The sequence below is a fragment of the Thalassophryne amazonica genome, chromosome 3 (assembly GCF_902500255.1).
Source record: "Thalassophryne amazonica chromosome 3, fThaAma1.1, whole genome shotgun sequence".
Classification (NCBI taxonomy): Eukaryota; Metazoa; Chordata; class Actinopteri; order Batrachoidiformes; family Batrachoididae; genus Thalassophryne; species Thalassophryne amazonica.
In genome coordinates, this window is record NC_047105.1 from 120050348 (window position 1) to 120063568 (window position 13221).

The following is a 13221-nucleotide window of genomic DNA, read 5'->3' on the forward strand; positions in this document are numbered from 1 at the left end:
TGCGACCTCCAGTGTCCAGGGGCCGATCCCACTCCAAATTCACAGATGTGCCATTGACGGAGGAAATGACATTTACTGGAGCAGATGGGGGGCCTGGTAGGGGAAAAAAAACAGGGTGAGGTTCACTCACAGATACATTTGATCGCTGCCTGTGAAGGTAAATTGGATTTTTATGCAGAAGCTCCGATAAAACACGTCGTTTCCCAGCAGCTGTGTGAGAGTCGTTGTGTACAGGTCATTTGTATTCTCCTGTATGTTTTCCTGCCTTTTGGATTAAGCGATTTGGCGCACGGGTGCTTACGGCTGCACGAAGCTGCTGGCGGGTCATCTGCTGTGCGATAGTAGTTGGCGTCGCAGGGGCAGGAGAGGGCAGCTCTGGTCTCTGAGTGGCTGTGCTGTGGACATTTACCACATAGTCCATCTCCTGCTGCTGGCTTATAGAAGCCCACCTCACAGGCTGGAGACAGAGATGGAAAAAAAAGACATAAATAGTGAAGGACTCTGCACCCCCATAATCATTCAGAGCATGATAAAATAGAAAGACCAGCCAGAAAGGCATGAATCACACTCCAATGGAAAACTATGCATAGCAACGTTGCTTCAGCTGTTTCAGAACTGTGTCACCATCTCCTGTGGATTAATTTATAACATAACATAATAATAACATAACGTAACATGTTCCATTTCTAGATCTGTGTGTAATTACAGCCTTGATGTGTAAGTACACAACATAAAAATAACGTATCGTAACATGTCCCCTTTCTAGATCTATGTATAATTACAGCCTTGCTGTGTAAGTACACAACATAATAATAACGTAACATAACATGTCCCCTTTCTAGATCTGTGTGTAATTACAGCCTTGATGTGTAAGTACACAACATAAAAATAACGTATCGTAACATGTCCCCTTTCTAGATCTATGTATAATTACAGCCTTGCTGTGTAAGTACACAACATAATAATAACGTAACATAACATGTCCCCTTTCTAGATCTGTGTGTAATTACAGCCTTGCTGTGTAAGTACACAACATAATAATAACGTAACATAACATGTCCCCTTTCTAGATCTGTGTGTAATTACAGCCTTGCTATGTAAGTACACAACATAATATAAGGTAAAGTAACATGTCCCCTTTCTAGATCTGTGTGTAATTAGAGCCTTGCTGTGTAAGTACACAACATAATAATAACGGAACATAACATGTCCCCTTTCTAGATCTGTGTGTAATTACAGCCTTGCTATGTAAGTACACAACATAATATAAGGTAAAGTAACATGTCCCCTTTCTAGATCTGTGTGTAATTACAGCCTTGCTATGTAAGTACACAACATAATATAAGGTAAAGTAACATGTCCCCTTTCTAGATCTGTGTGTAATTAGAGCCTTGCAGTGTAAGTACACAACATAATAAGGTAACGTAACATGTCCCCTTTCTAGATCTGTGTATAATTACAGCCTTGCTGTGTAAGTACACAACATAATAATAAGGTAACATAACATGTCCCCTTTCTAGATCTGTGTATAATTACAGCCTTGCTGTGTAAGTAGATAACATGATGATAACGTAACGTAACATGTCCCCTTTCTAGATCTATGTATAATTACAGCCTTGCTGTGTAAGTAGATAACATAATAATAACGTAACGTAACATGTCCCCTTTCTAGATCTATGTATAATTACAGCCTTGCTGTGTAAGTAGATAACATAATAATAACGTAACGTAACATGTCCCCTTTCTAGATCTATGTATAATTACAGCCTTGCTGTGTAAGTACACAACATAATAATAATGTAACGTAACATGTCCCATTTCTAGATCTGTGTGTAATTACAGCCTTGCTGTGTAAGTACACAACATAGTAATAACGTAACATAACATGTCCCCTTTCTAGATCTGTGTGTAATTACAGCCTTGCTATGTAAGTACACAACATAATATAAGGTAACGTAACATGTCCCCTTTCTAGATCTTTGTGTAATTAGAGCCTTGCTATGTAAGTACACAACATAATAATAAGGTAACGTAACATGTCCCCTTTCTAGATCTGTGTGTAATTAGAGCCTTGCTGTGTAAGTACACAACATAATAATAAGGTAACGTAACATGTCCCCTTTCTAGATCTGTGTATAATTACAGCCTTGCTGTGTAAGTAGACAGCATAATAATAAGGTAATGTAACATGTCCCCTTTCTAGATCTGTGTGTAATTAGAGCCTTGCTGTGTAAGTACATAACATAATAATAACGTAACGTAACATGTCCCCTTTCTAGATCTACACTCAACAAAAATATAAACGCAACACTTTTGGTTTTGCTCCCATTTTGTATGAGATGAACTCAAAGATCTAAAACTTTTTCCACGTACATAATATCACCATTTCCCTCAAATATTGTTCACAAACCAGTCTAAATCTGTGATAGTGAGCACTCTGAAAGGTGCAGTTTTATCACACAGCACAATGCCACAGATGTCGCAATATTTGAGGGAGCGTGCAATTGGCATGCTGACAGCAGGAATGTCAACCAGAGCTGTTGCTCGTGTATTGAATGTTCATTTCTCTACCATAAGCCGTCTCCAAAGGCGTTTCAGAGAATTTGGCAGTACATCCAACCAGCCTCACAGCCGCAGACCACGTGTAACCACACCAGCCCAGGACCTCCACATCCACCATGTTCACCTCCAAGATCGTCTGAGACCAGCCACTCGGACAGCTGCTGAAAGAATCGGTTTGCATAACCAAAGAATTTCTGTACAAACTGTCAGAAACCGTCTCAGGGAAGCTCATCTGCATGCTCGTCGTCCTCATCGGGGTCGACTTGAGTGGGCAAATGCTCATATTCGCTAGCGTTTGGCACGTTGGAGAGGTGTTCTCTTCACGGATGAATCCCGGTTCACACTGTTCAGGGCAGATGGCAGACAGCGTGTGTGGCGTCGTGTGGGTGAGCGGTTTTCTGATGTCAATGTTGTGGATCAAGTGGCCCATGGTGGCGGTGGGGTTTTGGTATGGGCAGGCATCTGTTATGGACAAAGAACACAGGTGCATTTTATTGATGGCATTTTGAATGCACAGAGATACCGTGACGAGATCCTGAGGCCCATTGATGCTCTGGACCGGCGTATACGACAGCGTGTACCAGTTCCTGCCAATATCCAGCAACTTCGCACAGCCATTGAAGAGGAGTGGACCAACATTCCACAGGCCACAATTGACAACCTGATCAACTCTATGCGAAGGAGATGTGTTGCACTGCATGAGGCAAATGGTGGTCACACCAGATACTGACTGGTATCCCCCCCCAATAAAACAAAACTGCACCTTTCAGAGTGGCCTTTTATTGTGGACAGTCTAAGGCACACCTGTGCACTAATCATGGTGTCTAATCAGCATCTTGATATGGCACACCTGTGAGGTGGGATGGATTATCTCAGCAAAGGAGAAGTGCTCACTATCACAGATTTAAACTGGTTTGTGAACAATATTTGAGGGAAATGGTGATATTGTGTATGTGGAAAAAGTTTTAGATCTTTGAGTTCATCTCATACAAAATGGGAGCAAAACCAAAAGTGTTGCATTTATATTTTGTTGTAGATGGTAACAGTGGAAATATCTGAATGCTAATAATAATAATAATAATAATAATATAATAATATAATAATAATAATAATAATAATAATAATAATAATAATAATAATGACGACAGAGCAACATGATGGCTTAGTTTTTAGTACTGTTGCCTCAAAGCAAGAAGGGTGTGGGATCGCTTCCCTTTCTTTGTGGAGTTTTGATTGTTCTCCCCATGTTTGTGTGGGTTCTCTCCAGGTGCACCGGCTTCCTCTCACATCCAAAGACATGCAGGTTAGGTGAATTGGAAACTTTAAATTGGCCGTGCTTGTGAGTGTGAATGTGTTTGTGGTCCTGTGATGGACTGTTGTCCTGTCCAGGTTGTACCCCACCTTACGCCCCTCTGGGATAGGCTGCAGCACCCCCACCCAAACACTTAATTTAAGTAAGCGAGTATAGCGAATGAATAATAACCCATCAGCTGCAATTCAGAAAATCAATTGTACCTTTATAAAATAGACCACAGACCTTTTCCTCTTTGGGTGCAGCAGTACTGTTAATGTATTGGATAAAGGATGAGTCCACTACTTCATGAGCACACAGCTCATTAAAAAAGGGTGGCCAGTGCCTTATACCTTCCAAAGTGAGATCAGGTACACTTTTAGTGCTGAAGGATCAGGAGGGGGCATCAGGTGCACCAGCCAGGACCCAAGCCAGCAAACTTCAACATGAAGGCCATTGATCTTATCAATCAATCAATCAATTTTATTTATATAGTGCCAAATCACAACAAACAGTTGCCCCAAGGCGCTTTATATTGTAAGGCAAGGCCATACAATAATTACGTAAAAACCCCAATGGTCAAAACGACCCCCTGTGAGCAAGCACTTGTCGACAGTGGGAAGGAAAAACTCCCTTTTAACAGGAAGAAACCTCCAGCAGAACCAGGCTCAGGGAGGGGCAGTCTTCTGCTGGGACTGGTTGGGGCTGAGGGAGAGAACCAGGAAAAAGACATGCTGTGGAGGGGAGCAGAGATCAATCACTAATGATTAAATGCAGAGTGGTGCATACAGAGCCAAAAGAGAAAGAAACACTCAGTGCATCATGGGAACCCCCCAGCAGTCTAAGTCTATAGCAGCATAACTAAGGGATGGTTCAGGGTCACCCGATCCAGCCCTAACTATAAGCTTTAGCAAAAAGGAAAGTTTTAAGCTTAATCTTAAAAGTAGAGAGGGTGTCTGTCTCCCTGATCCGAATTGGGAGCTGGTTCCACAGGAGAGGAGCCTGAAAGCTGAAGGCTCTGCCTCCCATTCTACTCTTACAAACCCTAGGAACTACAAGTAAGCCTGCAGTCTGAGAGCGAAGCGCTCTATTGGGGTGATATGGTACTATGAGGTCCCTAAGATAAGATGGGACCTGATTATTCAAAACCTTATAAGTAAGAAGAAGAATTTTAAATTCTATTCTAGAATTAACAGGAAGCCAACGAAGAGAGGCCAATATGGGTGAGATATGCTCTCTCCTTCTAGTCCCCGTCAGTACTCTAGCTGCAGCATTTGAATTAACTGAAGGCTTTTCAGGGAACTTTTAGGACAACCTGATAATAATGAATTACAATAGTCCAGCCTAGAGGAAATAAATGCATGAATTAGTTTTTCAGCATCACTCTGAGACAAGACCTTTCTAATTTTAGAGATATTGCATAAATGCAAAAAAGCAGTCTTACATATTTGTTTAATATGCGCTTTGAATGACATATCCTGATAAAAAATGACTCCAAGATTTCTCACAGTATTACTCGAGGTCAGGGTAATGCCATCCAGAGTAAGGATCTGGTTAGACACCATGGTTATCACTCATCACGCCCAAATTTTGACTTGAAGTTTTAGTTTGAACATAATCTAAATTTTAAGAACGTTGTGCTTTTTTTGCAATGTAAATGTTATTGAGGATGAATAATAATATTCTCCCGTGTTTCCCAACTGACAAGCACACATTCCATGTATAGCTTGTCTTTTCTTTTTTTAAATAAAGTGATGTTACTCTACATGGTACATGCTACTCAACTCATCCAAAAATGTTGGGTTCTGCTAGATACAAGTGAGAACCAATAAATCTCCTATTTTGTGTCGCACTGACATCAAACAGGTCCACCGTAGCTTGTATTTCTCTGTCTGTGCTTATGTAAATCTGTTCTGCCCATTTCTAACTTTTCAGCTACAAATCACTGCTCCTCATCATAACAGCTGTCTGAGCTTTGTGTAAAGTGCCAACGTCATGTTTTGAGGGCCGTACTGCCTCTTCAGTAAGTCCTGTTTTGGATAGTGATTAGGCCTATCAGAGACAGAACAAAAATAAATAAATAAAAATACATTTCTAGTAACATTTTAAAAAAAGAAATAGGGCCAGTAGGTAGGGGTTAAAAAAAAGAAAAAAAAACTTTTATTTATTTATTTTTTTTTTTTCTGGGTGTGTTGTGCGGCTGTGACCTGATCCTGGATAGGTGGTTGAAGATGAGTGAGTGAATGTAGCCATAACGAGGGCTTTACTGTGTGTTTCAGGCATCAGGTGCAACACAGCAATGGACTCGCTGCATCACACAAATCACCACAAAATGTTCTATTTAATGATTTGCGAATTTAGTGGCACAGATGTCTGATGTGAGGAGGATTTATTGAGAACGAGTTTTGTTCACCGTTAACAGCGTGAATGAAGTTTAAACGGGAGGCCTGTTAGTGCAGGGTTTAACAAGACCACCGGTGTCGCAGACCGATCGCCCCCCCCCCCTAAAAATCGGTCCGCCTGAGACAGTGTCTCTTCACCCAAAGCGATCAAATGGATTAATGTGATTATTAACCATCAAGGTAAAACCTCATAAATCACATTACTGGAAATTATGTTTGTTTGTTTTTGCTTGGTCACAAAATTGTTAGAGTCAGGTCTGTGAAATAGGGTTTAATGGGTTACAAAAAACAATGTTTTTTTTTCTAATAGGCCTTACTGCCAGGCTATAACCTAGACCGCCCACCTTTGAATTTGGTTTTTAAATGACTTTTATATATATATATATATATATATATATATATATATATATATATATATATATATATATATATATATATATATATATACAAACAAATTTGCAAAAAACCCAAACACAAAACAAAAACAAAAAACAATCTGGGAATTATGGCTTTACGAACTTGGAGTATGTCTCTTAAAAACTTTAACTCTTCCAGTAATGTGTTCATGTTAACACATACAGCCACGCATGCACACGTGTCAGTGCTACGAAAACAAAACAGAAGAAATACTCTGACAGGCAACACAGATCACATGCACCGTTTGATGAATGAACACACATACTCTGATTTGTATCAGTGTGTAACAAACAGAGAGGGCAACAGTGTACTTCTATTCCACCATCAGCGCCCCCCATAGGAACGACAGGGTGTTTGCATTTGTACTGTTTATCCCCATCTGTTTTCTCCGTTTCATCCTGTTAATCTCTCCATCCCGTCATGTTTTTTTTTTTTTTTTTTTTTTCTGACACCCCTCAGATGAAAAGCGGGTCACAATGAACATTTGAACAGCTCGTTCATCAAGGCGGAGAGGCGGCGAGCACTCTGAAGTCTCTGACAGATTCACCGGGAGTTCCACGTATCCACACATGCAAAGGTTATGATAATGCAATAACACACACAAACACACTCACAAGCACACGCAGTGAATTTATCAGCACAGGTGACGGATGCAAAGGGAAGGAAAGGAACGCGGCGCAGTCGAAACTCGCTGTGATAAACTTTCACTTCAATTATGTTGCTCGTTTCAGAGCACAGAATAGCACAGAAGACCAAGAACAATTCCAATAAGAATACAAGCAAATAGAACAGACAACTAACATACGTCGGGCTGCTGTTGAACGAGGACCATGACTATACTGAGATGAAAATGTTTTTCACAGTGATATTTCAACTGCATTTTTATTGCGTTGACTGTGAACAAGGTGTTCAGATGGAACACCTGCTGTAAATGAGGCTACACTGTAAATCCCAGGTTGACCAGTGTGCAGGAAGGGTTTGCACACAGAAGTAATTAGTATTACAAGAAGGTTTTCCGTAAGCAATAATAACAACAACAGCATTGATTTATATAGCATGTTGTAACCTTTGCAGTACACAATTCAACAAAAGACAATAGAACACCAAACACACACACAAAAAAAACAGAAAAAAAGTAAAAAAATAATCTAAAACAAACATTTATGGCCGTTAACGACTGATTTTGAATTTAATTTTGTGCTGATTGCCGTTAATACTCATTTACATACTTACAATCTTAGTAAATCACCTGCAAAACAGTCTCCAGCCCAACACACAGTAGTTTGGAATACCCACCCAATTTATCATTAATTATCTGGGATCTTAGTAAATCTGTCCCTCAGTGTCTCGAAAGTGAAGAACAAAATCAAAATCCGCCCACAGATGAGGAGGCAGGCACTGAGAGACACGAGCACTGTGGTCACATGATAACATTTTCTCATTCCAGTCAAAGTTAGAGTCTAAACACACATCAAAAGTTGCTTTTTCAACTACAGCTGAAGATTTCTATATCAGCAATATCAACCTGGTCTCACAGCAAGTCGTGAATCAGCTGCACAAAATATACATTGATCTATTGGTTTGTGATATTGTGATGAAAAGCACCTCATTTTCATCATGGCAGCACAAATTCATTCTAATTTATTCCGTGATGGCTATGGTTATGGTGAGGGTGGGGGAAAGGAGTAGGGTTAGGTTATGGTTAAGGTTAGGGTTGGGGGTAGGAGTAGGGTTAGTAATAATGAGTAAAAAAAACCTGTCACGGAAATTTGACTTCGTGACGGGAGCACGAAACAAAAAAATGAGACTGGGCTGGCAACATTTCTGCATCACACATACAAACACACATATATATATATATATATATATATATATATATATATATATATATATATATATATATATATATATATATATATATATATATACACAACCCCTGGCAAAAATTATGGAATCACCGGCCTCGGAGGATGTTCATTCAGTTGTTTAATTTTGTAGAAAAAAAGCAGATCACAGACATGACACAAAACTAAAGTCATTTCAAATGGCAACTTTCTGGCTTTAAGAAACACTATAAGAAATCAGGAAAAAAAATTGTGGCAGTCAGTAACGGTTACTTTTTTAGACCAAGCAGAGGGAAAAAAATATGGACTCACTCAGTTCTGAGGAAAAAAGTATGGAATCACCCTGTAAATTTTCATCCACAAAACTAACACCTGCATCAAATCAGATCTGCTCATTAGTCTGCATCTAAAAAGGAGTGATCACACCTTGGAGAGCTGTTGCACCAAGTGGACTGACATGAATCATGGCTCCAACACAAGGGATGTCAATTGAAACAAAGGAGAGGATTATCAAACTCTTAAAAGAGGGTAAATCATCACGCAATGTTGCAAAAGATGTTGGTTGTTTACAGTCAGCTGTGTCTAAACTCTGGACCAAATACAAACAACATGGGAAGGTTGTTAAAGGCAAACATACTGGTAGACCAAGGAAGACATCAAAGCGTCAAGACAGAAAACTTAAAGCAATATGTCTCAAAAATCGAAAATGCACAACAAAACAAATGAGGAAACTGGAGTCAACGTCTGTGACTGAACTGTAAGAAACCGCCTAAAGGAAATGGGATTTACATACAGAAAAGCTAAACGAAAGCCATCAACACCTAAACAGAAAAAAACAGGGTTACAATGGGCTAAGGAAAATCAATCGTGGACTGTGGATGACTTGTGATTTGGCGCTATATAAATAAAATTGATTTGCTTTGGATGAAAGTCATATTCAGTGATGAATCTCGAATCTGCATTGGGCAAGGTGATGATGCTGGAACTTTTGTTTGGTGCCGTTCCAATGACATTTATAAAGATGACTGCCTTAAGAGAACATGTAAATTTCCACAGTCATTGAAATGGGGCTGCATGTCAGGTAAATGCACTGGGGAGATGGCTGTCATTACATCATCAATAAATGCACAAGTTTACGTTGATATTTTGGACACTTTTCTTATCCCATCAATTGAAAGGATGTTTGGGGATGATGAAATCATTTTTCAAGATGATAATGCATCTTGCCATAGAGCAAAAACTGTGAAAACATTCCTTGCAAAAAGACACACAGGGTCAATGTCATGGCCTGCAAATAGTCCGGATCTTAATCCAATTGAAAATCTTTGGTGGAAGTTGAAGAAAATGGTCCATGACAAGGCTCCAACCTGCAAAGCTGATCTGGCAACAGCAATCAGAGAAAGTTGGAGCCAGATTGATGAAGAGTACTGTTTGTCACTCATTAAGTCCATGCCTCAGAGACTGCAAGCTGTTATAAAAGCTAGAGGTGGTGCAACAAAATACTAGTGATGTGTTGGAGCGTTCTTTTGTTTTTCATGATTCCATAATTTTTTCCTCAGAATTGAGTGATTCCATATTTTTTTCCCTCTGCTTGGTCTAAAAAAGTAACCGTTACTGACTGCCACAATTTTTTTTTCCTGATTTCTTATAGTGTTTCTTAAAGCCAGAAAGTTGCCATTTGAAATGACTTTAGTTTTGTGTCATGCCTGTGATCTGCTTTTTTTCTACAAAATTAAACAACTGAATAAACATCCTCCGAGGCCGGTGATTCCATAATTTTTGCCAGGGGTTGTATTTGAACACCCTGCAGTTTTGCAAGTTCTCCAACTTAGAAATCATGGAGGGGTCTGAAATTTTCATCTTAGGTGCATGTCCACTCTGAGAGACATAATCAAAAAAAAAAAAAAAATCCGGAAATCACACTGTTTGATTTTTTAATAATTTATTTGTACGTTACTGCTGCAAATAAGTATTTAAACACCTACCAACCAGCAAGAATTCTGGCTCTCACAGACCTGTTAATTTTTCTTTAAGAAGCCGTCTTATTCTGCACTCTTCTGGACTACAGGACAACAGGCAAGCAGCTTGGTAGAAGACAACAACTGTAATGATTGTTTATTAGAAAGTGGAAGAAACACGAGATGACTGTCAGTCTCCCTCGGTCTGGGATTCCATGCAAGATCTCACTTTGTGGGGTAAGGATGATTCTGAGAAAGCTCAGAACTACACAGGAGGACCTGGTCAATGACCTGAAGACAGCTGGGACCACAGTCACAAAGATTACATTAGTAACACATGATGCTGTCATGGTTTAAAATCATGCAGGGCAGCAAGGTCCCCCTACTCAAGTCAGCACATGTCCAGGCCCGTTTGAAGTTCACCAGTGACCATCTGGATGATCCAGAGGAGGCATGGGCTTTTTGGAATCAACTCCACTTACCATGTTTAGAGGATGAGAACAACCCCAAGAAAACCATCCCAACCGTGAAGCATGGGGATGGAAACATCATACTCTGGGGGTGCTCTTCTGCAAAGGGGACAGGACGACTGCACTGTATTGAAGGGAGGATGGATGGGGTCATGTATTGCGAGATTTTGGCAAACAACCTCCTTCCTTCAGTAAGAGCATTGAAGATGGGTCATGGCTGGGTCTTCCAGCATGACAATGACCCCAAACACACAGCCAGGGCAACTAAGGAGGGGCTCCGTAAGAAGCATTTCAAGGTCCTGGAGTGGCCTGGCCAGTCTCCAGACCTGAACTCAATAGAACATCTTTGGAGGGAGCTGAAACTCCAAACCTGAAAGATCTAGAGAAGATCTGTATGGAGGAGTGGACCAAAATCCCTGCTGCAGTGTGTGCAAACCTGGTGAAAAGCTGCAGGAAACGCTTAACCTCTGTAATTGCAAGCAAAGGCTACTGTACCAATTATTAACATTCATTTTCACAGGTGTCAAATACTTATTTGCAGCAGTAACATACAAATAAATGATTAAAAAAATCATACATTGTGATTTCCGGATTTTTTTTTTTTTTTTTAGATTATGCCTCTCACAGTGGACATGCACCTAAGATGAAATTTGCAGACCCCTCCATGATTTCTAAGTGGGAGAACTTGCAGAATTGCAGGGTGTTCAAATACTTATTTTCCTCACTGTGTGTATATATATATATATATATATATATATATATATATATATATATATATATATATGTGTGTGTGTGTGTGTGTGTGCTTCACATATATCTGTAAAGCAAATGAAGGAAAGTGGGAATGCAGACCAGCCAACCCCTTCAACACTGTTCTTGAACTGATATAAAATTGATCAGTTTAGCTGTTTTTGATTTGCAGAAGAACGTATGTATGAAGTAAGAACTGAAGGGAGAGAAGGTGCGAGAATTGGAACGCACCTGTGTTCACTTTTGCTTCTTTCTCCAAACCCTTTACAAAATGTGGATGGTTTTAAATGTGTGCATATGTGCATGTGTAGGTTTTCTCGTGTTGCTTGGCATGTCAGTACCTGTCAGCGCCGTGCAAACGCTACAGGAGAATTTGCATTACAATGAATCTTAATGGCTGTGCGCAGCACTGTGAGCTGACCTTGATTTATGCCCCGTATAAGTGGGTAAATAAACAGACTGGAAAAAGAGAGGATCTGGGGAAAGTACAGCATCTTCCAAAGCGTGAGGAGACTGAGGGAGGAGCAGAGAGGAGACAAAGAGGAGGAGGAAGAAAGGGGTTTCACGTATACCCTGGGTGGGCTGGTGGAAGCTCACAGTTTTTAGCACATGCTCTGAATAATTGTTCTTCCTCCTACTTTTTCTAGGGGAGGGTCACAGGCTGCTGGAGCCTATTCCAATGTGGACTGGGTGAAGGCCGGTGTGCACCCTGCACTGGACGCCGACACAAGCAGACAAACACATTGAAATCCTCACTCACACCTCCCGTCAATTTGAATTCACCAATTCACCTAAACTGCGTGTCTTTTAAAGTGGAACGACACCGGAGCACCTGGACAGAACATGCAAGCTCCACCCAGAAAGGACCAAGTCGTGCAAGAACCTTTTCTCTGTGAGGCAACATTTTGGTAACACAAATTAAAACGAAAATGATATCACAAAGTATAATGCAACATATGATCAGTGTGACTCTGTGGGGCAGCATAATGGCTTAGTGGTTAGCACTGTTGCTTCACAGCAAGAAGGTCATGGGTTCGATTCCCACCTGTGGCCTTTCTGTGTGGAGTTTGCGTGGGTGTGCTCCAATTTCCTCCCCCATTTAAAGACATGCAGGTTAGGTGAATTGGAAACTTTAGAATTTTCAGGTCTCCCTTCCAAAAGAGGTCTTGATTCCAATGGGACTAACCTGGTTAAATAAAAATTAAATCCTGAAATATCTGCCAAAACTTTAAAACATAGAGAGGCAGGTGTCACAATTTTCTCAGTTTTATGTCAAAAAGAAAAAAAAAGTCACCCCTTTGAGTCTGGTCTGCTTGAGGTTTCTTCATCAGAGGGAGTTTTTCTTTACCACTGTCACCTATGCACTTGCTCTGGGGTCGGTAAGGTTAGACCTTACTTGTGTGAAGTGCCTTAAATGAAATAAATTGAAAATTGAAATTGTTTGTATCTGAATTACTAAAAGCTAACAAAACAAAATAAAACAAAACTGTCAACATGAATGGATTCAATGTTAGAGTTGTAGTGCAG

At 40.2% G+C, this 13221-nt stretch overlaps 1 protein-coding gene across 1 annotated transcript in view; it reads right to left on the reverse strand.

Annotated features, from left to right (window-relative positions):
* epha8 (eph receptor A8) overlaps positions 1–13221 on the reverse strand; it is a 517518-nt gene that overhangs the window by 124558 nt on the left and 379739 nt on the right. Inside the window, exon 7 of the mRNA XM_034167384.1 lies at positions 302–457. Within this exon, the coding sequence (XP_034023275.1) occupies positions 302–457 (156 nt within the window). The remainder of the gene's footprint in view (positions 1–301; positions 458–13221) is intronic.